This window comes from Juglans microcarpa x Juglans regia, chromosome 1D, assembly GCF_004785595.1.
Source record: "Juglans microcarpa x Juglans regia isolate MS1-56 chromosome 1D, Jm3101_v1.0, whole genome shotgun sequence".
Taxonomy (NCBI): domain Eukaryota; kingdom Viridiplantae; phylum Streptophyta; class Magnoliopsida; order Fagales; family Juglandaceae; genus Juglans; species Juglans microcarpa x Juglans regia.
In genome coordinates, this window is record NC_054594.1 from 48,342,446 (window position 1) to 48,368,144 (window position 25,699).

General features: G+C 34.3%; 2 protein-coding genes across 2 annotated transcripts; both read left to right on the forward strand.

The window, feature by feature from the left end:
* The first annotated feature begins 1,930 nt into the window (after nucleotides 1–1,930).
* On the forward strand, nucleotides 1,931–7,571 carry LOC121250272 (guanylyl cyclase 1). The gene is given in 11 exon segments (XM_041149385.1): nucleotides 1,931–2,013; nucleotides 2,512–2,613; nucleotides 2,723–2,844; nucleotides 3,230–3,341; nucleotides 4,230–4,304; nucleotides 4,767–4,855; nucleotides 5,165–5,226; nucleotides 5,453–5,525; nucleotides 6,586–6,661; nucleotides 7,236–7,253; nucleotides 7,256–7,571. Coding segments are annotated over 9 exon segments (630 nt in total). The 5' UTR covers nucleotides 1,931–2,013; nucleotides 2,512–2,613; nucleotides 2,723–2,776; the 3' UTR covers nucleotides 7,313–7,571.
* Nucleotides 7,572–19,337: 11,766 nt separating this feature from the next.
* LOC121246028 lies at nucleotides 19,338–21,639 on the forward strand. Its single transcript, XM_041144036.1, has 5 exons — nucleotides 19,338–19,928; nucleotides 20,027–20,368; nucleotides 20,492–20,852; nucleotides 20,951–21,058; nucleotides 21,158–21,639. Exons 1-5 carry the CDS (start codon nucleotides 19,605–19,607, stop codon nucleotides 21,265–21,267), a joined length of 1,245 nt encoding a protein of 414 aa, XP_040999970.1. The 5' UTR covers nucleotides 19,338–19,604; the 3' UTR covers nucleotides 21,268–21,639.
* Nucleotides 21,640–25,699: the final 4,060 nt, after the last annotated feature.

Consider the following 25,699-nt stretch of genomic DNA (forward strand, 5'->3'; position numbering starts at 1 on the left):
GAGCGGATGGAGGACATGATGGGGGCTTAAGGTACGCTTTGTTGGAATCAATTGGGAGGAGAAATGGGGCTCGGTGCGCCAGACACAGTTGATTGGGCCAATATAAGGTATTTTGTTCAATTTTTTTAGTTATTTTATAACATAACTATGAGGATATCTAGGAGAAAATATCCTACTACGAACATGTACTTCGAGGAGCTCTCGAGGATTTATGACCACTTGCAAGAGAGTTGTGCTGACGGTGTGAATTTGTTGAATGCAATGGCTATAGGGATGAAATACAAATATAATAAATATTGAGGGATGTGGAGAAGATAAATAAATTATTATTTGTGGCTACGATCATTGACCCCCGATATAAGTTAGCAATTGTAGAGGATTGGATTAGGGACATCCTCAGTGATGAGGACGCTGAAAAGTTTATTAGATCGCTTAAATGTGATATTGATGATTTATATAGTCATTACAACAGTAATGATCAATTTTTAAACGAAAGTGATAACTCATCTCACCCAACCTGTCTGACATCTTCCTGGGATGACACACATGCACAAAGTTCAAATTTATTACGGCTACAATGATATCATCAAAGCCGTGCATCGAATAATAGTGTAAGTCAGGGGTTGGACGTTACCTTATGGAATATGTCGAGTCATCTAGTGATACATTCCAGATATTAACTTGGTGGAAGGTGAATTCTGACAAGTTTCCAATCCTTTCCCAAATAGTTAGGGATGTACTAGCCATTCATATCACTACGGTTGCCATTGAATCGGCGTTTAGCACTGGAGGTCGTCTCTTGAATGTTTATCAGAGTTTATTATCTCCGACCATCGTTGAGACCCTCGTTTGCACACAAAACTGGTTAAGTTCAACGTCTATTGGAGTAGATACTATTGATGCCAAGAGCTATAAGATTGAATCAAGTAATTTTATGATTTTAATTAATTATTTACATAATTTTAATATTTTTATTATTTAATTATAATTTATATGATTTTATAGACCGAGATGTGAATCCCAGATTAATTGTAGATGCCTGAGAGTCTCAGACTAGCGCACCGTGGGATGATTACTATCATGCAAAATCGTCAGAGTTAGAGGTAGATGTGAGTTAATAATATCAATTGGTTGATGGTTTAGAAGTCTATAGTTAAATGACTAAATAAAAGATAGTGCATCTAGTCAATAAAAGTTAAAACTTCATGCAGGAAAATTAAAAATCACTATCGAGTCATCGACTCAAATACATAGATTGTTAATACTGATGCGGGGTATTGTGGATATTTCATATTTGAATGAAATCTATAACACTATTCAATATTTTGGTGTTGTAAATTCATATTTATAGTTTGCGATTTGTAGTTTGATTTTCATTTAGTTATTGTATTTAAATTTGAGCTTTTTAACTTATCTTTTTACAGTATTTTAGATTTTTTAATTATTTTTTTACATTATTAAACAAGGGTTGATATTGGGCTGATCGGAGCCCATTTTCTCTGTAGGGCAACTGGACCTGAAAAAGCCAATTTTCTACTCCGATTGGAGTCGGAGTCGGAGTTGGATGTGATTTTGACCTCCAATCCCAGTCAGAGTCAGAGGTCGGAGGTGGGCATTCCGACTCCGTCAGAGTCGGTTCCCACCCCTAATACCAATCACGTATTATGGGTACTTCGGTCATTTTATACATTTTAGCTAATGAAGGAGTAATGAAAAATAAGTTACTTGTGATAGTTAAAATGTGTCGCAGCTTCTTCTAGCAAATTAATTATGGTGCGACTGGCCACATTTGCTAAACTGGGCTTTAGCAATTGGTCTTTGTTCAGGAGCCCATATCTTTTTAAGATCTCATTTGTCACTATCAGCCTTTTAAACCCAACTCAATACCCATGAAAAATTTAACTATTTTGACTATTGTATTTTGGCAAGGATCTTCAAGACCAGAGGCATTGTCGCACAAAGTGTGCTCAAAATGAGCAAAATCCGTTTTCTCCATCTCGGATAACCATTCAGGTCTATTTCTAATTATGAATTTTCGAAGATTGATTCTGATTTATTTTATTCGCTCCTCTAAAACTCCATGACTTGGTTGGATTACCGATCCCCCTTTTTTTTCAGCAGTTGAATCGCTAATGATCAGTACCTTGTATTTTATGTTTTCGAGCCATTTCTTCATGATCGATCCTTGAATTCGTTGATATATATTGATGCGAATTGATTTTTCACCATATCAATGAAAATTGGTCATATAACTTGAGTTTTTGATATTTCGCATGCCAATTGCATCGCACTACATTGGCGTTAAGCTATAGTATACATACATACGTGAATTGCACGGATTTTTTGTGGAATTTTATGCCTTCGGGATCCGAATAGCTTTGAGTTCAAGGCTAACCGAATAATTACTGCTCAGGATATTTGTTTCAAATGTACAAGTTTTAGCGCCACAGCGGCAGTTGCGTAGTTAATTAGGTCATTATCATGTGGCCGTTATATTTTCTGTTCAACAAGATTCCGAAGACCGATGAAGAAGAACAGGCCGTATCAGACGGAGATCCTTTAAGGTTGGTAGAATTACACCATGAGGTCTTGCCCCGCTCCTACTTTGTTGAAGTGAGTAGAGTGTCATTCTGTCCATACATTGAAGTCTAGTTTTCATGGATATGGCTATTTAGTTTCATTTTGTTTGAATCTGTCAAGGTCGGTCTGTTGGTGCTTATAGGTACCCCACATAAACCAGCTAAATTCTTGGGATTGCGGCCTCGCCTGTGTTCTGATGATCCTGAAATCTCTTGGGATCACCTGTAATTTTGAGGTGTTAAGTGAATTGTGCTGCACAACAAGGTGATTTCTTGTCGATGAAGTTATGACTTCAATCCTTTGGGTTTTGTAGTTTGCTGCTTTTACCAATTTAGTTTGTTTTGGTAAGATAAGCTTAATTTTAATAGGAGGTAAAGTTTAAGGTTTCTGTTTAAAATAAAAACTATACAAGTCTTGGACGCTTGAAAACCAGCTAAAACCCCAGAGTATGCAAGTAGATGACCTAGCGCTTAGATTTTGTACCCGTTAATTACTTTAATTATGAATGTCAATATTAGTACTGTAATTATTGATAACATTAAACGGTTGTCCATTGTCATATACCTACTTTCTATCTATCTTTGCCGTTGGCTGTATCAAGGTTCAATAAGCTGATCTACATGTCTCGTTGTTGGCACTTTGTTTGCAGCATTTGGACCGTTGATCTCGCATATCTGCTGCTTAGGTTTCCTGTCAGTTTTTCCTTCTTCACGGTAACTGTTGGGGCCAACCCAAATTATTCTGGCGAAACATTTTACAAGGTGATCTTAACATTCGTCGATTTTTTTTCCTATGGCTTGATAGTTACTTTCATCTGCTTCCTACCCGGCAACAGATGAAAAGAACAGATTTTTCCATCTTGTTTGTTGTTAGCGCTAAACATTTATTATAACTGGGGACTATATTGCTGAAATGCATGCATAGTCTACAGTATCATGTTTATAAATTACCTTACCAGATGAAACGATGTGAATGCTCTGTATTGCTTGGAGTGTCTTGTCAATGCTTAGTCAGTTCTAAGAGTTGATTTTTGCATTACCACCAATACAAGCAAAAGGCAATTAGTTTTTGTTTAATCTGTTCTCAATACATGTAATTTGGTATCAACCACCTACTCTAGAGTGGTTGTGACTTGTGCCTATACATTTCTTTCAGCTTAACATGCTTTACATCAGTTTAGAGAAATATTGCAATTTTGTTGGTGTGAAGACCGTATGGATTGTTTTATCTTTGGCAATCTTTGACATACAAAATATAGTACGTATAGGTGCACACATATATAGTCCATTAGGTAGGAAGGAATTTTCCAAATTTCTAAGATGTGACATTATACTTTGATATGCATGCTTTTAGTTCTTTTTATTATTTTTGATGTGGTATACACTATATAGCTTGTCATGCTTTTGAAGGAGAAGTAATTTTGAAGTAAAAAAATATTGTGTCTAAGCATATACCTATCAGTTATTTTAAAGCTTGTTGTATAGATATGTGAAGGACTTAAAAGTAATTTTATATTTCACAACTCCCCCATTGTATAGATGTGATCTGTTTGTGGAACTTGAAAAGCAAAATGATTAATACGGACTTAAAATTAGTTTGTCTTGCTGTCACTCTAATACTCATAAAGGTAGAATTTGGACATTGTGCAGGAGCAGTTACCTAATGATTTGGGGCGAGTTGATATGCTATTTCAAAAGGCACGGGAAGCTGGAATTAATATAAATGTATAATCCATTCATTCGAGTGTGCATTCTTTTAATTATAGAACCATCATGTCAGTTTTGTGTGGCTAAATCTTTGTTTTTTTTTTTTCCTAACTTCATTGCAGCAAATTTTTCTGACAAAAAAATGACAAATAGGATAGCTATGTTTGTTAGTTTCTAATCAAATGTAACATGTGAGGCTTTGTGTAGAAGTATCTAGATTTATTTCCTGAATGTTTATAATTTTATTTGGATTCCTTTGGAAATCACTTGAAGACCTGAAGATGAAAATATTTTTGCTCCCATTAGGGTATTAAAATTATTGAGTCTAGGGCCAGATTAGTTGGAAGAAACCTATCAAAAGAACTAAAACTTTTGTCATGTTTATTGTCCTCTCCCAAAACAGTACCATCTTTACATTCTTTATTCAGATGTTGTGTGACAATCTACTTGGACCTCGTTAATGAACCTTATTTTTAACAGTGCAGTTCAATCAGTGGTGAAGAAATCTCTGTCTTGATTTTGTCGGGGAAGTATATTGCAATTGCGTTAGTCGACCAATACAAGTTGAGGTATGGGATCCATATTTTCTGCATTCTACTTTTTCTGCTTAAATTTCATTCTCCTTTAATTGAAGTTATTGTTTGACAACCCTGTAGCATTCTTTTTTGTTATTACAACTAAATTTGCAGGACTTCATCTAGCCATAGTATTTGCATTGTTTATTTTCTTTAGTTCATGCTGTTCTTCTGAATATGAATGTGTGTATCAAACTAAAGGCTTTGCTTCTTCTTTCATAGGAATGACTTCGTAGTTTATATGAATGTTTGTATGAGAAATGAGCTAAATTAAATGCTTCTGCTAAATATTTGGCTTTGCAGTCAGTCTTGGCCTGAGAATTTAAGTGTTTCGAGCTTATTTGCCAGCAACTCCGGCTACACTGGTGAGGGGTGCTTTTCTTTTTCTAATGCATTAATTACATTTATTTGACCATTACAATTATATTAGTATATTTATCTTTCTTGGCCACTATAATCTCTCACTGCATTATGAAATCATAATTAACAAATGATGCTCCCTTGCTGTAATCTATGTCTTTATGTTTGTTTGTTGAAGTTATTTGCATGCCCCATGTAAATTCTTTACCAACTATTTAATGTCTCTTATAGGTCACTATGTCGTGATTTGCGGCTATGACACTGATGCAGATGAGTTTGAGATTAGAGATCCCGCAAGTTCCAGGTATTATCCATTTTTTTTCACCCACTTTTAATGACATCCATGATCATACTGTTCACCATAAGAGATTATGTTCTCTGTAAGATGATTACAACTATAATTATCATCTTAATGGGTGCCTTTGGCTCAACAACATTGATAATCTTAGGGATCTCACTTCATTGTGAGCATGTCGAGAAACTCAGAGATGGAGAGTGATTTGACAGTGAATTCTTTTAATGCATATACCATAGTGTTAAAATGCACACACCAGACAAATAGATCCACTCACACCAAGGTGAGATGGCAATGCAAGAGAATTCATGAGCAGACAAATAAGTTAAGTTGAACAAAGAGTTACAACGATGATACATGCTGCTTTCATTCAATTCATATCTGTTCATCATAATTTTGGCTTTATTATACTTTCCATGAGTTTCTCGATCTATGAGCAATCCAGACCATGATCTTATTCCAGCAGACAAAGCTTAACAAAGTACAACAAAATACAGATCCATTTTCTTGCCAATAATTACTTCTACTTCTATTGCTGTTTGATGAAGTTAATAAATGGTGGTTAGATTATGGTTCAGCATTCAGAACCTTGGTGGAACATCGAGGTTGTAAAAAGTTGAGTACAATTTATGTTATGTACTTTAAATAGTTGACCAACTCACAATTGATCAGCTGTACAAGCATTGATGGCCAGATTTGTTTACAACAGTGCAGTAGCATGCATGCACAATGCAGCTGAACTTAGTGGCACAATTTTGATATTACTGGGAGTTCAAGCATACACGTAGCTTTAGCCTTTAGATTAGGATTAATGTCTGTATGTATACTTAAAAAGTACTCATATGTTAAGCTGACCATGTTACTTCAAGATGGTTCACTGAACATCTTAATATTTCCTCTTGTGCTTAAACATATCATATAGTGCTTAAAAAGTCTAGTAGTCGTATTGGCATAATCTTTCAGATACATTTTCTTAGTGTACTTGCACACATAAGTTTCAACTGCATTGATTATTGGTGCAAATTTTGGTTACCATGTAAAGGAAACATGGACTTGAAATATTGTGCAGGAAACATGAGAGGGTCTCTTCAAAGTGCCTAGAAGAAGCACGGAAATGCTTTGGTACTGATGAGGATCTTCTTTTGGTAATCAATTTTATGATCTGTCAACTCATGCTTTTATTGACATATTGTGTAAACCCTTGCATATCTACCTATCAAGTATAACGATATAAAACCAGTTCCAGTTGTACTTTCAACGTGTCCATACTTCTTCCCATGGTTGATCTCAAATTCTCAATGGTGGATCCCATCAACCCTTTGGTTGCCAGTCTTAAAAAAGAAAGGTTCTGAACAATAATCAGCCCACTTGGCCTTCTCCCAATAAATCCGATTACCCCCAAAGAGTCCCTCCTCCTCCTAAGCTTCCCCCCCCCCAAAAAAAAAAAAAAAAAGAAATAAAAGAAGAAAAATAAGAGATTTTGAGTTCAGCTTATGCTTCAAGTGAAAGCTGTGAAACCAGGATTGGGTGTTTGGGATGCAAGGGAAGCATTTATCTTTTGTGGTAGCTAACTGCACATATGACCTATATTTGGCTAGTGTGATGAAGCTAAAAAGTGTAAATAAGAGGAAACAAAATAATAGATAAATCTATGCATGATATAAATTTCAACTGACAGCTGTACCGATTTTCAAATTTTTGGTTTGGTTATCGTGCCAGATATCTTTGGAGAAGAGTGTGAGAAGCAAAACAGCCCTTCAGTGCAACTTCATCCAGATGTGAATATTCATTTGTGATTTATTTTTCTTGGATATTCTTGGCTTCTTAAATCATTCTCTTGCATATATAACAAGTTGTTTGTTGTATAGTATTTACTTTAAGAAATGAGAGTTTTGAGTTGTCATTGTTTGTTATCCCAGTATTAAACACCAGTTGGTAACTACTCGGGATTACGTAGATTGTAGCTCTATAATGTATTTTATACAAATCGAACATGAGTTGTACAAAACCATGTAGTATTTACTTAATTTGAATTGAAATTTGTGTATTGTTTCCCATAGTGTTGGCGAGTGTGCTGTCTTCCCATAAATTAGGAAAGCTCGTTTCAGTACCAAACATTAATTAATTGAGATGGCGACTTCTACTTTCCTAATCGGCTGTGATTTCAGCCTGAAAGTTATTTTTTCTCTGTAGAAGTTTTCAGGTATTCTTTTATGTGGGATATTGTGATTAAGCATCAATCTTCTGATGCTTAATATTTCCTTTTGTTATTCATCTAATGTTTCGCTATGTTTGGCGCTCGAAGTTAGAAACAGCATCTATGAGGTAAGGCTAATATGTGTGATCCAGAAGGCGATATTTCCCAAAATTGGAAACGAGAAGGGATTGCAGGCAGCTTTCGCGACTTAAATACACGCAATGTTTATTCAGCAAAAAATAAATAAAGGCGTGCATATTTTTGTCATGTAGCCATTACTCTCAAGAGAAGCGTTATCCTAGTTCATGAGTTCCTCGATGGAGTAATAAAGGCAAACCTCGTTACAGACTGAAGCTTTGTAGCTTCGTGTTTGCCTTAAAAGCATGCCTGTTTTACGCATCTGCGAGTTGGCAACCAAGTAGTTGTGCGTGTATATGATGGACCTCTGTGGGTGATACTGTGACGTTTTGAGTTCTTTGCAAGTAGTAAAATTACAACTCTCGTCACTTCGGTGTCGCGCGCGTGTGTGAGAGAGAGAGAGAGAGAGGGAGAAACCCCACAAGCATGGTGCCGCCCTTCTTTTGGGGCTTTCTCTCCACATTTTTGGGACACCCTTTGTTATATTTTGACATGTCATTCAATTTGCTTGTACTTGGTCTTAAATAATGTGTAAATGCGTTAGTCAAATATAGGAAGCCTACTTTTTTTAAGCAAGTATTATTCAGAGTGGCATGGCAGCCTTATCCATATTGATGGATATTCCCGGTAATCGATTGGATGGAGGGAAGATATTCTATTACTATTGATTATTATTATTATTAATTGGGTGGCCATGGTATAGCCAAGGCAGCAAGAGATGGAAGATAAAGTTCGATCGAAGTGACGGTGCAAGCGGTAGTGGAAGACATTTCCAGCAATCTCTTAAAACAATTCTGCCGACATAAATTAGAATACCTCTTTCCCTACAACAATCGAACATGGAGCTCCTTACACAGACCCCATGATTCTGTGTTCTTAGTGATTACATTATCTGCCTTAGTTTGGGTTTAATTTCCGCGACAAAGCTAATCCTGTTCTCTCTCTCTCTCTCTCTCTCTCTCTCTCTCTCTCTGTTTTAACTGCAAATAAGATCATATGCCCCCCTTACGCATGAACTGTTTCACCATAACTTTAACTAATTGCATGTCTATTTGTTGCTAACTTATATTTACTCACGAGGATTAAGAGTATATATACCTGATCAAGCCCATTTTCTTATGAGAAACAATATACACATAACATATTGTACAATATATTATACAACAATATTATAAAATGAGAGTATTTTTTATAAAATTATGTTATTTTTATAAGATGTTTCATAAAAATATCCCCCATTTAAAATATAATTGTATAAAGTGTTGTAAAAAATATCATGTGTAAATCATTTTCATTTTCTTATATTTTATCATATTGCCACAGGGGATGTGCTTACAAAGGAGAACCCAAAAAAAAAAAAAAAAAAAAAAGAGGAGAGAAAAAAAAAATGCATGTACAGCCATTCCTATCCATATACGACACTCGTGCGAAATATACATTACAACCGACGGCTAGGAAGTGCAAATTAAAGGCCATGTTAATTGTTGTTACAAAAGGGTTGAGATCGTCGTACCTCTGTCATTATATCCATCTCACTGTCATGTCGCGATCTTTGTACACGATTCGTCCAAGAGCCAAGAAAATGGATGATCTACCATATTCAATGTAAGCAATTTTAAGAAGCCAAGTTTTATAAAATCCCAATCTCTCTTTCTTCTTATTTCTTTGACGAATATCCCAATCCCTCGTTTATTTGTTCTTTATGTCCAAGTTCAAGATTGTATTGAAGTTCCTCATCGATAGATCCAAAGTCGGCTTTATCTGCAGCTCCATTTGTCTGCACAACAGGAGACAAATTCTGGATCTGCAACTCCCAAATTCAACGGATTGTACCGGTTCATAAAAAAATATTCAAGAAAAATCACATTTCATCCAAGATGCCTTCTGATCTACGTTTTATGCCACACAATGTTGGAGCCCACTATCTTGTGGAATGAAAACATCCGATTTTAAAGGGAGGATATTGCTGGATGCATGCAACTTTTTCTAGTTGGCTTCTTTTTTTTCTTTTTAATGGGCTAGATCGAGATGCATGCAACTTGGTTGAACATAAAATAATCGATACATTTAGCGCTTTGATCATCATACATAAATCTCGCAAAATTTTGATGGGGCCCTAATCAATAAATTAGGTAGATGTGAGGGCTAAAGTCAATGCAGTGAAGGTATGAGGCAGTACTGGCAGTAATTAGAATTTTGGGGGGCCAGTCTCCTTTTTCTTTTTAGGTAACCAACTCCCCAACTTCATAAACAGACATGGGATTCAATAATGCTAAGTTCTAATTTATGCAGAAGTCTCCTCCTACTTGTTCTAGTCTGGAGTCTGATATGACTGGGACAGCTCATTGATCCCATACGGTGTTCGTATAAATTTTGTGTACAAGTGTTGATTCTTGAATGCCAATGCTTGCACGTACGTAGAAGGCTCTATATATCACCAAACACGAGACAAGAAATGCGAATGAATGTATGTTGTGTGAGATATCTGCCGGAGACTCGATGGAAACCAACCCTTGTCGTCGGTCGGTTGGTCGGTCGGCTCATTAACACTCAACTTAATGCCCATATTAAGTCAAATTTCAGATAATGTTGATACACCTTTCTATTCAATGCTGCTGCTACTTTTCTTTTTCTCTGTGTTTTTTTTTTTTTTTTTTTTCTAAGAATAAGGAGTGTCTTGACTCTCAACAGCTATTTAAATAATTACAATTTCTATATCATTATTAACGCACTATTTGGCTGTACAGAGTTTTTCGTAGCCGACAAATGGTTCAATGATTTTTGTTTTTAGTATTTTGTTTGGTTGAGGCCCGAGGGGGTCTTAGTTAGAGCATGTGATCACTCAGGCCTTGGAAATTTTCCAGTACACCAAAACGCAGAGAAGAGAAGCAGCCCACACGTGTTCCAGTTCCATGTCGTCCTTGTGACCCATTCTACTGTCAATGTAGTCTACATTATGAATAATATTATATATATATATATAATCGTAAAGTATGTATATATTATATAATTATTTAAAAATAATAATAAATTATTAGTTTTTCTAAATAATTAGACAATATATACATACTCTAGCTATCATTACTCCTGCAATTATTCTTTCCACCAGATTCAAACAAATCTTTTGACTGTTTAACTATTCAATTTGAGTACACCATGCATGTGAAGGTGGGACCCACACCACCCATGTTCAAAAAATAAATTGAAATTACGAATATCGGAGACAATATTATGAGGTACCACTCCACTCCTCATCTCGTGTACCATATATAGTACTTTGGCGGTGTACGCAAATCGAAGGATTGTGATCCTTTCCTTTTGTGGGTCCGACATAATTAAAATACAAACCTAGTAACTTTAAAACGCTACATCTTATAAAAGCTATTGGTTGGGTGTTGGTGGCATGGCAGAATGGAGTAGGGCCATATCCCGTAAAACTTTGCCAGCTCAGAAGTGCAGAGGACACGTGGGAGCGTGGAAATAGTTGGAGTTGGTTTATATAGAGAGAGAATCTTAAGATTTAAGGGATGTCGAGATAGTGTAACAGGTGGCCCAATAATGTAGGACACAGCATTCATTTCACCCTCTTCCCCTTGGTCCCCACCAAAGAAACAATTAACAAAAGATATTTAGGTGCTGTTTTTGTAATAGGTTGATATGAAAATTAAAAATTAAATAAAATATTAATTTTTAATATTATTATTATTTTAAAATTTTAAAAAAATTAAATTATTTATTTTATTTTATATAAAAATTTATAAAATTATAATGATTAGATTAAATAAATTAAAATGAATTGAAATCATTCTTATATTTAAATCGAGCGCGGTTCGATTTGTATTCGCAAGTCATCTAAATTTATTTTAACTTATCTCACTATTGTTCATTATTATTCATCAACTTTAACTCATAAATCTCACTACTATTCATAACTCATCTCACTACTCATCTCAACTCATCTCAAATTCCAAACTATACCTAAATTATTCACCACTTCACACGCTTGACTGCTGCAGCCATCCAAAACTACCAAAATATTTACTGGTACAACCATGATAGGTGCTTCTTATTTGACAAATATGTGCCTCATCTTAGCAACATACAGACGCTCCTTTTTTTCTTTAGGCCATTAAAAAAAGCGCTGATTCCTGTGACCATCAGTATGCAAGTATACATCCTATATATGTATCTTCTGCTAAAATCTTCACAGCACAAAAAAAAAAAAAAAAAAAAAAAAGCCCCAGCTTGGTAATGCGAAACGTTACATACTTCCAAACACCAAAGAAAAAAGAAAATAATTCCCATGTGTTGTTGTTGATATAAGTTCCTACGATGCAGAAAACAACAAAAAAACAAGGACTTTAGCATGAAGCTTCGGCTGCCCCCAGATGAGTGGGAAATAGCTGCAAAACAAAACAAAACAAAAAACAAAAATCTGACCGTTGAGTTCAAATTTCGAACGACGAGAAGCACGAGATTTACAACTAATGACAAAGAAAAGATGGCGATGATAACATGTCGTAGTCCTAGATATCATTTGAAAGCGACGGTTGAATTCATTTGGGTGACTGACTCGCTCTTTGCTTTCGGCGGGAAATTCAAACAATGTTTTCGCGGGAAAACGAAGCAAACACCTCCACTCTTTCTCTTCGATATTAAAATAATATAAGACAAGAATATTTCCATAAATGAATAAAAATAGCATAGCATTTTGGCTACTATGCTTCCATGTTGACCGCTTGACGTGCTGTTCAGTGTAAATTTTTTTTTTTTTAATATATTTAAATATTTTTAAAAAATAACAAAAAATATCAATACATTTAAAATCACTCTCTTAATCATTGAAGGTACGTTTGGTTACTAAACACCTTTCAACTCATCATTATAATTTTTTCAAATTCTAACACAAAATATAATAAACATGCAGTCAAATAGAGTGGACAAAATGTGGAGGCAAAATAACTTTTTCCTTTGAATAAGGCTACTCTGCCGCCTCACTCTTACTGCGTCTAATAATTTTTTTTTTCATATTTTTTAATATATTTAAATATTTTTAAAAAATAAAAAAAATAAATCAATACACTTAAAATTATTTTCTTAATTATTAAATAAAATAAAATAAAAAATTTTTAAACGGTAATCAAGTGGAGCGGTCAAAAGTGGAGGGCAGAGTATTCTTTTCCTTTTCCTAAAACTAATGTGTTGTTGAAAAAGAAGTATTATTTTGGGTAACTTCAGCCTGCCTGTCAGTATTTGCTCCTCACCTTTTCCCCTCTCTCGTGTAAAAGTTCAGAGTAATGCAAGGGCACAACACGTATTTTACATATTTTAAAATAATCATTTATTATTTATTATTTTATTTTATTTTATTTTTATTAAAATAATTGATTTGTTATATTTATCATGTATATATTACATATTTCTTATAGAAAAATAAAAAATAAAAATAAAAATATGTGTGATATTTGAAAATGATAAGTATAATTATTTTATTTTAAAATAATTGTGCGGAGTTTATAATTTTATACACTTCACGACTATAAATATTAATTATAATAATATATACTATTTACGTAATCATAAATACCCAACTAGTAAACTACTACACAATTTTCACACAATTTTTTTTAAAAAAATATCATTATTATTTTAATTTCAGTTCGTTGTGTGAAGTAATTTTTTTAAAATAATATATAATTAAATAGTTGTATAAAAATGATGTAATAGTTGCCTCTATAAATATTTTAAAAAAAGACAAAAGAACCACACCGTTCCCTTTACTTTGATGAAGTTTGAACAACGCCTGTCCTTTTCCGCAGGCAAGTTCCCAACGAAAGAACAAGACAACAAGTCCTTTCTATTCTGGCGGGAAACTCATTAAATTCCAATTGATAAGAGGTTTGGAGTCCGTTTTTTTTTTTTTTTTTCGCGGGTGGGGTCGTTAGGTGGGTTTCAAATTCAATTTCAAACCAACGTAAAGTAAGTATATTTAAGTGTGGTCCGTTAACGACGGGGTGGGGAAACAACCGTTAAAAGAGACGGAAAGAAAGTGGATTGGGTCAACGGTTAGAGACTGATGACGGTTTCTTCAAAACAAAAAAAAAAAAAGAGACAGATGACAGATGACAGTTAAGCGCATGAATCTGCTAGGCTGCCACGTCAGGAAGATTCAGATTCGCAATAGAAAGAGTGAGGAATTATCTTCTGATAACTGGAGAGTTCACGGGTTTTCTGTGACGTCTTCGACTCGATACTCACTTCGGTGTCGTTTAGATTTAAAGGTGGATTGAGATAAATTATAAATAGTAATAAAATAAATTATGAATAATAATAAAATTTATAAATTAAAATTAATAAATAATAATGATATAAATTCAAATAAATTACGAATATAAATCGGACTTAACTCTACCCAGCCACTCATTCTTTATTTAGCAAAGCCAGCCGCTTTTCATAATCAACTCTCCCAAAGTCCCATCAGCACGATTTTTTTTTTTTTGAGCAAATTACTACCGGTTATATTAAAGAAAAAATTTACATAATTTTTTACTATTTATATAATCTTTACACACTATATTTTTTTATTTTTTTTTATCAAATATTTAATATATGAATAATGAATAAAAAAATTAAATTAGTTTAAAAATAATAAATTCAAAAAAACCAGAATACATCAGCTAGAGTTTAGATATCAGTATCATAATTATACAAATAAAATGGGAAAATCTTTCCCGCTATAAAAAGACAATAAGGAGGAGAGAATTTAGAATAGGAGAATATTGTCATAGGTTTACGTTATCGTTATCCATTGTGCCAAATCATGCGTGCATCAGTTTTTTGACTGATGAATTTTTCTAACTTTCTAAACTTAAAAAGAGAGGAGATGGTGCTTTATATCCTTAATCATACACCTACATTGTTTTTTTTTTTTTTTCGTAATAAATATACATTGTTGATGCCATAGATTTTATCTGGTAGTAAAATAAACTTATTAATTTAAATTTTATAAATGAAATAATGTCACATCAATAATATAGATTATTTTATATACCAATTTTTAAATAAAATAATTATTTTTACTAGTAGTTGCTTATTATAATGTTAGATCTATTGTTCCATTCCAATATTAGAGCTTCGTGATTATGCTACCAAGTATTTTTTCTTTTTTTTTTTCTTGAGTATGCCAATCTATTTGATCATTTACACTCTCGAAAATATTTTTGACGTGTAAATTATATATAAAAAGTACCCATTGGTCGCTAAGAATTTTTCTTCTTTTCTCAACTTGAGTGTTAGATCTCGGTTCTTTTTTTTTTTTTTTTTTTTTTTTTTTTTTTTTTTTTTTTTTTTTTTTTTTTTTGTGGCTTCGTGCCCTTGGAAGCATGGACGTGCATGAATGTTGAATATATAATTGAGCTTGGAAACGGGGACGATCTTCAATATGCAGACTGGCATGATGGCATCCAAGCCAATGACTATTGGTTTATAAGAGTTTCTCAAGTCGTCCTTAAAAGCTCATGAAAAAACCCAAGAAGCAAAGGATGTAATTTATTTACACTTTAAAACTAATATAAGTTGACCGACAAGAGAAAGAGCATCCGACTATTCTCTCGTACTTTCTTCGGTGCTCGGAGTTTGAAAACCCTATTTCCAAAAACAAAATACTATTATTGGACTGATCATGATAAAATGTTGAGGTTTGACAACCAAGTGAATTGAACAGTGAGATGAAAATTTTTTATTTTATATAAAAGTTTAAAATATTATTTTTTAATATTATTATTATTTTAAGATTTAAAAAAATTAAATTATAATTTAAAAAATTAAATTATTTATTATATCTTATATATAAATTTAAAAATATTATAACAATAAGATGAGATGAAAATATAATTTTGTATCTCGTCCTATTTACCAAACCTGCCCCTGTACTGAATCATGAATTTCTATGTATCCTTTTTAAGAGATTCTATCGTATAGAAATATTTAATATTAATTACCAATTTAAAGAAAACAACCTAGACAGTAATCGATTGTGGACGACGGTGACACCATAAAACCAGCAACAAAGAGACTAGGGGAGAGAGAAATGACTCGAAAAACTGGGAAGAGGTGAGAACTTTTATTCAGAACCTTATATCAAATGATTTCGTTTTATTAAAGAAAATAATTATTTTAATATATATTATTAAGTGGATGGACGGAACCCAAATCCGAACGGCCTTGTCCCCGTATTTGTGTTATGGTGCAAGCAGGGGGCTTGCACCTGATACGCAACGGTTGGCCGGGTTGATGTTGCTCGACTGTCCAATCAGGGTCGAACAGTCGAGGGCGGGCAGACGGGGTGCGAGGCTCGCCGCCCACGCCTAAGCAATCCTCCTCCAATGGGTTTACCAACTTACAGTGTGAATCTTGGAATGTCCGTGAATGAAGAGTTTTTGGTGGACATTTTGACCGTGCAAATTAGTAACTATATAGTAAGCCAGAAGGGCAATTATTAATTAATGGAGACGTAATGACCCAAATAGGCAACGATTATGTCTGTTACTCTTTCTTTTTTTTTTTCTTTTTTTTTTAATCAGTCTGTTACTCTTTCTAATTGCACGGAAGGGCGAGTGAAAATGTTGTGCTGTCTACAAGGCAACAATCCTAATATGCTATGATCACATCTCAATATATTATTATAATTTTTTTAAATTTTAATATAAAATATAATAAATAATTCAATTTTTTTAAATTTTAAAATAATAATAATAATATTAAAAAATATTCTAATAATATTTTATCATATCAACTCAACTCACTTCAACATCTAAACACAACTTTAATCTATTGACGCTAACGGATGAAGTACTTAACTAGTTTAGGAATACTGTTTATAGATGTGATTAATTGAAGAAACTATTTGAGACATAATGATAGAGCTTCATGATCAATTTTTATCCCGTTCAACATATATGAATCGCATTATCATATGGGTATCTTGATTTTAACTTTATGCAAGACGTTGGATTTGGCCTTAATATATATATTGTTGTACACTAACTCGATTGATATATATTGTAGTTATCCATGTTAGATTTGTGAGAGTAATATTTAAATCCGTGCATGTGAAGGTTTAAGTACCTCTGTAAGATCGGTCGAAGCATATCATAAATTCTACTATATATAGTCATTTTTACGTATTTCTTACACATTCTACTTATGTGATTGACCAGAATAATTATTTTATTTTTTAAAAATAATACAACCAACCACATTAATAAGATACGTAAAAGTAACTGCATGTATAATTTTTAAAATTTTATATATATGTGAGACTCATTATTTTTATGTATTTGACAGATATAACTAAGGTATTCCATTCTCATAATGCTTCCGATACTAATAATATTAAGGGAAACAAAGTGCTCCCACCAATCACTTGGCATTCAATAATTTAATATTGCAATATTGCAATATAGAATCCGCTCTCCAATAATTTAATATCATTTTCTTCAAATTTTTGGTCAAATGATCCTCATTATACCCTTTTATAGGTATAAGAAGATAAATAATTTGAAAGAGTGATATAAATTTAGAAATTTCAAAAATTGATATATATGTATATATAAATAGGATAAAATTCCAGAAAGTAAAATTTAAATGGTCATTTATCAAATTTACGTATACATTTATTGACTGTAGCGCTGCATTTGCGGTATTCCTAATTAATTATTTATGACCGGATATGATGTGTCTGTTACTGCTGACTGATTCCGTATTGCTTGGTTAATTTGCAACATCACGCCCTAAGAAGAGGAAAAAATGCACGTTCGTCCATTAAAAAGATTGGATGCTCTAGTTTTATTCGTGCATGCACATCCATCTATAATTAACTACGATTATATCCGAAAGGTATGCCATTTTCTTGAAGTCTGGCCACTCTAGTATTGTTTGGATAGAAGATATGTTTTATCTCATCTTATTATTATAATTTTTTTAAATTTATATATAAAATATAATAAATAATTAAATTTTTTAAAAATTAAAAATAATATTTTATTTTATTTTCAATTTTTTTTGAAATCTACTGTCAAAACCGACTTTAAACCAAAACCAACTGCTTTCAAAATGTTGGAAGGGAGTGGCGCAGTATTTGAAGTCTGACCATTTTTGAATTTATGAAATTGGCCAATCACCGTGGTTAAACAAACCATCAAGGTAGTGTCTTTAAAATGAACGTTACATCCAGTTTAAGATTAAATTGCAAAAAGTAATCAAAGGATGTCTAAGGAATGCTAGATTGTCCCACACTATGTCCTTTGCATATATGATGATCATTTACAAGCAAACGAGCGAATCATTTTAAATGGTGGTTTGTGGGGGCCGGGATGGATACTATCATGGCAAATAATAATCGAAGGGAATATTTAAAATGGTTAAACATTATGAAATTGTAAAAATTGAACCTATGCAATCGATTACAATGATGATGCCCATTTTTCTGCAGGAACATGATATTTAATCCCTATTTGTTTTTATAAATAAAATGAAATGGGATAAATTGAGATTAAAATTAAAAAGTAGAATAAAATATTATTAAAATATATTTTTTAATATTATTTTTATTTTAAAATTTAAAAAAATTAAATTATTTATTTTATTTTGAGTAAAAATTTAAAAAAATTATAATTATAAGATGAGAAATTTTTCAAAATTTTTTAAATTTTAATCTTAAAAGTAAACTAGGTTTACAGTACGTTTGCAATTTAAACTCTTCTAAATTCATTATTATAATTTTTTTAAATTCTAATACAAAATATAATAAATAATTTAAATTTTTTTAAATTTTAAAATAATAATAATATTAAAAAATAATATTTTAATAATATTTTATTATCTCAATTCAATTCAATTCAATTTAAAACAGATTCAATTTAAAACAGGTCAACGTTTAAACCCAGCCTAATGTCCACAATTCTGTCAACGTTATGTCTGAACAAGTACATCCTGAAAAGAATTTCCCAAACGGGATCGAAAACCAAGGGTTTGAAGCAATGAAATTCCTTTACAGCTGGAAATCTGATCATGTATTATCTGGAAACCCAATCTCTGACTGCAGAGGGAAAAAGAATCTTATTATACAGTAAAAACACGCTTAAGCCTATATCCTAATCATTTTGTATTAATGTACAGTAATCCATTACTAACAAAGTTGTGTATTTGTCAGAATTTAGACAAATGTATCCAACCACTGGGCCAGCACCGCTCAAATTCATCGTTAGGTTAAATTCATCGTTTTATTTATTTTTTATTCATATTTTTTTACCATTTTAAAATAAAAATATGAAAAAATATCAATATATTAATAGTTACTTTATTAATTATTAAATAAAAAAATAATTAAAATAACGAAGATATTAAAATGAAATGTGCATTTTTCTTTTTAAAGTTTGTCTAAAGAGACCCTGAAACCTTAATAAAAGCAGCTTGTCTTCAACATTCTCAACCCCGCACCCTCTCTCTCACACGCACACAAATACTCCACACACTTCTCTCTCTCTCTCTCTCTCTCTCTCTCTCTCTCATATCTTTCCTTCTTTTGTTGGGTCCCTCCGCCTGCAAACACAGCAAACTCTGCCGGCTTTTATTAAATTCTTCCCGAACCAGCGACCTACTCATCGCTTTCTTTTTCATCACCATCACAACCTCCCATCTGGCTCTCTCTCGCTCTTCTTCAGCTGCTCTTTTATACTTCTTTGGGGCTTTGCATGTCCGAGTCTGTCGGTAACCCCGAGACCTGGCTTCCCTTGCCGCTGAAGTTTCTCACTAACGAAGACATACTCATGGACAAGGAGAACTTCAACAAAAGCGCACCGAGTTTCAGGTTTCCCTCCGATTTTCCGTACGATTTCGAATCGTTTGGTTCTAACTCGTCTCTCAGCTCGCCAGTCGAGTCCGTGGCGAGTTCGACAGAGACTGAAAGCAGCGACGAGGAGGACTTTTTTGCCGGGTTGACTCGCCGCCTGGCTCAGTCCTCGTTACACGAAGCTCAGAAGCTCACCGTTCCAAGTCTATCTCGGAACAAACGGGAGGTATAGCCCTTGTTCTAGAGAATCTTTTACTCTCTTCTTGTTCTTATCTTCTGGGTTTTTGGAAGCGAGTTTTCATGCTGCTTCTTTTATTGCCTCAGTGTGTAATTGCCGGGTCGCCTCAATCGACTCTGACTGGAATCGGGAGCTGGTCCGGTCGCAGTGCTGTTTCGAGCAATGGAAGCCCTAACGGTACCTCTCGGTTCCCATCACCGCCAACGACACCGTTTGGTGCTAGCAACGACACCTGGGATCTCATATATGCAGCTGCTGGGCAGGTTGCGAGGTTGAAAATGAGCGGTGAGTCTCCCAAGTACAACTACGAGAACAGAGGACTTCTGGCACCTCCTAAGCTTACAACTCCGACCTCCACGGCGAAGGGCTGCAACATTGGGTTGTACTCCAACCACGGTCTCGCTCACAATCTTCCACAGACGACTCTGGTGAGTTATGAGAGTTGTATAAAAACTCAGGATTCTTACAAGATGAGTTATGCGATGTTTCGAATTGAAATCTCAAATTTTATTTTGCCTGGGCCTTGATTTTTGTGGGTCTCGTTTAAGCAGTCTCAGCACGTCAGGCAGGACCAGGTGCTCAAGCCCCAGCGCGCAGCTTCCATCTGGGGAAGACAGCACCAAGAGAAGGCGGGCTGGTCAACTCAGCAGAACCAACAAGAGCTACAGAGTCGGAACTGTGCGAGAAATACTGGGTTCCAGAGTGGAAGATGTGGGCGCCCTGTGAGTACTATTCCCCTATCTGCATGGCCTTCGCCACATTCTCAACCTCAAAATCAACCGCCACGCCACACTGGTCCCGGTATTCGACCTGTTATCCTCAGTGGATCTAGTGGGAAGAGGGAGTGCGCTGGAACTGGGGTTTTCTTACCCCGTAGATATGGCAGTTCTCCGGACGTTCGCAAGAAAACATGTATGTGCTTGAGTAGATTTCGGTGTTTGGTTATGGACCAGTTCTTCCGTCTTTCCATGGAATTTATCAATTTTGGTCTTTTCTTTTCACTTTCACAGGTTGTCCAGCAATTATTGTCCCGGCCAAGGTTGTTCAGTCCCTTAACTTAAACTTTGATGACATTAGTAGTCACTCTCAGCCACGCTACCATTTCACCCTTGAACACGGTAGAGCCAATTTTCTTTGCCACTCTAAAGGAGAGCCGAAGAATTTACAGATCTGTTACTCCCTGGCTGTCCTAATCTCTAAGTAATTTTCTATTGCAGATTTCGTGATGACCGGGGGAAATGCCCTCATGACGCAGCAAAGGCGGAGTATACGGCCGGAGGGGTCGGTTAGTCATGAAATACGCCTGCCTCAAGATTGGACGTACTGAGAGTCCTATGTTTGCCCCCGATGGATATGTTTGTTGGACACGAGCAGTAATAAGAGTGTAGAAGTTTGTAATAGGATATGGGTATTTTGGTTTTGTAAACAAGGAAATTCAAGAATCCGAGTGCAGTTGTTTGATTGCAATAAAAGATGCAGCTTTTTGAGGACGTCGACGCAGCTATCGTGTACAAGTTTTAAGGTGAATTAATTGGAGGGGAGGCAGATAGAGGTGCCATCTTCTTGTAATAAATGGGTAGAAAATGTGTTATTTGGGTTTGGGTTAGATGAGGTTGTTCTTGAGGTGTAACTGCAAGCCTCTTTTGTAATATCCCCAGCTGGAAAGATTTTAGTAATAAGAAAAGCTCGAAGTTATGACACACTCTCTTATCTGCTTATGTAAAGTTATGACCTCCCCGGTCTGGCGATTTGAAGTATTTTCTTTGGGTAGCAGAACATGGGTGATGGGAGCACTTTGATTGTGGAATTATTTAATCAGAGCTGCTTGGCTATCTTTGAAAATCAATGTCCAAACTTATAAGTTACAAGCATTATTCCTGCTCTTTGCTCACAAACCAACAGTGCTATATTTTATGGTATGGGAGAGTGAACGCAGATTTATTAAAGCTAGGAGGAAAAGGACCATTATCGTAGCATATATAAGTAACTCCTTCGGCGTAAAGTGGGTATGTGGATGAAATTTGAGGTACGTTTTGCGTGATTTTGGTGGGCCCTTTGATCGTAAGGATAATTCGGCGCTGTACCCCTTACGTTTCCCGCTTCTCTCTATTTTGTTAAAAAAAAAAAAAAAAGGAAAACAGAGAAGGAAAGTAACCGGAGACAGCTTTGGTAGTAGTGTTTGGTGTGCTGTAGACGCAGTGCAATGTTGACTCAATCGACTCTGATATTTTTATCTCATATTGATCTTAAATGATCTCTTTTATGTGTGAGGATGAGCGTTGCATATGAGATTTTTTTACAGTTCCCTTTCGAACCGGTGTTACCTAAAAATCTCACTTATCGGAAACTAATTAGAAACTGCCACGTGAGTATTTTTTTGTAAATCAGGTAGGACGTATAGTAGGGGATCACAAAAATCCCTTCCCCTTCGTCTCTCTAGTCTCTCTAGACCAGACCGAAAACCTCTCACCTTCATCTCTCTCTATCTTGTGTACTCGATCTCTCTCTCTCATTCGAAGAGGAACTGAAACCCTAAGAGTCTAAACCGATCTTTATAATCTCTCTCCTTCGATCTCTCTCACGAAAACCCTAAGATGAAAAGGTTCAAAATCTAAATCGAACAATGAATCTATTCAAATGCTTCATAATGATGTTATGACTCTTTCCTTCTTCATTTATTTGCAAATGAACAGAGGTAAAACTAAATAATTTTTTCTTCATAGCCACTATCGATGGACCTAGAGGAGGTTGTAGAGCTCTTTGATTTTTATTGATTCGGCCTCAAAATCTTCAAGAAACAACTTCCAAATGTACAGAAAATTTTTGGACTTCAAAGCAAACATTGATAATCAAATTCAAGAAAACCCGCAAAAACTAAAGATTTCTTGCATCTACAAGTGGGAGATGAAAAACAAATGAAATGAAATGAAAGGGGGAAATATCTGGTTTGCCTCTGTTTATTTGTAGAAAAATCTAGTTTTGCCTCTGTTCATTGCTGATGCGTGAGGGACCCTTAAGTTCAGTCTTAGCCCTGTTTGGTTGCTTAGAAAACTTGGGAAATGAAAACAAAATCGTGATTTTTCTCCCGACTGCTTTTCAAGATATGGAAATGAAAAAAAAAACAAATATAAGTGTATAGGAATATTTTGGTGAGAGAGAGGGAGTCTTGAAGATTCAGAGAGGGAGGGAGAGCAGAGAGAGGGGGATCGAGAGTGAGAGAGCAAAGAGGGGGACAGAGAGTCTTTTGGCTTCAGAGGGAGGGAGGGGTTTCAGTCTAATGCGCTTCATCAGTTCTTTCATGCACTGCCCATGTGGCAAGTTTTGAGTAGCCTCCGATAAATGAGGGTTGTCGGTGTCACCTGCAGGAAGGTTTTCTCATTTTTTTATTTGTTTGTTTTCTTGCATTTTCCCTTGTAATTGAAGATATTATGGTTATCGATTATCTCAGATCTCATTTTATATATGGTTTCGATTTATGGATTGCATGAATCAACAACATTTGTCCTTGCATACACACACGTACACAATAGGCACAATTTCCATTCCGCATATATTTTGGGTGTATACAGCAAGCAAGGAGATCTCTTGTGATGTGACAATGTTAGGCCTCGATGCAGTTAAGATATTTTATTAAAATTGAATAAAATAAATATTGTTATATTTTTATTTTTTTTTTTTAATTTGAAAAATTAAATTATTATTATATTTTATATGAGAATTTAAGAAAATATGATATGATATGAAATGAAATGAGATAACTTGATTTTGTATAACCAAACTAGTCAGTATTAACTATTGTTCTGACTCAATAAAAAAAATAGATAAATAAATAAATTACATAATGGTTAATATAAATTATAGTTGCATAATTACTTTTTAGAACAGTGAGTGCTTAACAGTTGGTTTTCTTTTTATTATAGTTAACTGGGGTACGATTTCAGCTTAAGGTTTTTGTTTATACTAATAAATAAAATGGCTTCCCATCGTACGTTGAAACAGGGTGGAAAAAGTCTGCCTACGCGGCCATAAGATTATCTCAGACCCAGAATGGTATGGACAATGACAACATTCCAGTTACTGAGTGGAAAGAGTTATGTCATAGACTCAAATTCCTTTGCTGGAAAACTCTCCATAATGTCATATTCCAACTTGTACTCTCATTAAGAATTTTGTTCCTCTGTATAGTGAAGATATATAGTTTGCCCAGTCTACATCTCAGGTGAGGAAACTCAGCGCATCTATTCTTAAACTACAGCTTCACTCGGATTCTTTGGCGCCACTCACCCTAACTCCAGAGTATCTCCTCTTGTGCTAACAATGACACTGGTCTTTAGATTAAATGCATTCTTGATTCATCCAGATTGATCGGTATTCCTAAAGAGGAAGAGCATCATTTCCTGATTTTTACAAAATAAAATTGTTCATGAAGCTTTTTCCCTTGACTTAACTGTTTTTGTATCATTCACATTAAAATCTTTCGAAGAACACTGTGATGCTTGGGGTAATATACAAATTAATACAAGCCAACCTTGGAGAATCTTTCCTATGAACCACTGCTGCATTTTACAGCAGCAACTATATTGCAGGGTACCTTAAAAGTAGTCAAAGATCTTAATTACATTCTCGATTGGACAGTGCAACCTATTATTCAAGACATAAAATTTCTCTCCAAGGACTATAAAGTTGAGAACTTGGAAAAATAAATCGAGATATGAATAGATGCACGTATTTCATTGCGTAGTGGGTAGCCTCTAACAATATTTTTAAAAATATTCTACTGAATTAAATTTCACATTTTTTTATTAAGCTTTCACAGTAAAAAAAGACCCAGATTTTATTGTAACATGAGCTTGTAATTATAATGCATAATGCAGTGGATCCTCTAACTTATATAATATGTTGCTTATTCTAAAAAAAAAAAAGGTAAGTACAACCGAAATCATGAAACCTGTGGAGGTGGTTGTAGGGAATTATTCTAAATTTTAAAGTTAAGCATTGCCCTATGAGAGCGGGGGCATCTACTTAGTTAAGGTTCGGTTTGTATTCGCAAGTCATCTCATTATTATTCATCAACTTTAACTCATAAATTTTACTACTATTCACAATTCATCTCATTACTATTCACAACCCATCTCAACTCAACTTCGAATCCAAACGATACCTAAATGTGAGTGCATCTAAAAAATTTGGCCTTGTATTAGTGAAACTCTCTAATCGGAGTAACCAAAATTAGGGAGGTCTACACATGAGTTACAATAAATCCAAACCTTTCTCAATCTTTGACAAGACACTGTTTATAACCAAAATACATATTTTATTTCAAAATATTGCTATCACCAATTATTAATTAACATTTTCAATAATAATATTAATTAAATGATTTTGTGCATGGTTATTAATATTGCTAAGACTAATTATTAATTAATAAAAAAATTAAAATTATTATTATATTAATATTTTGACTAATATATGGATAACCGAATGTTGAGTTATATGTTGAATGGTTTTCGCTTTAGACAAAACATGTAATTTTAAATAAATTATAAGTTTAATTTTGACTAGACTATTATCAATACTCTCAACGGATGTGCGCTTATGGAATAATAAAACATGGCAAGGCTGCGTCTCGTAATGTTGGTTTTTCTTTTTTTGTTTAACCGAAGGAAGAGTTGCCAGCACGTGGAGGGGAAGGAAACATTGAGTTCAGAGCATTGACAATTTGACATTGGCTTTAAAATGCATCTTCAAATTTTAAGTAG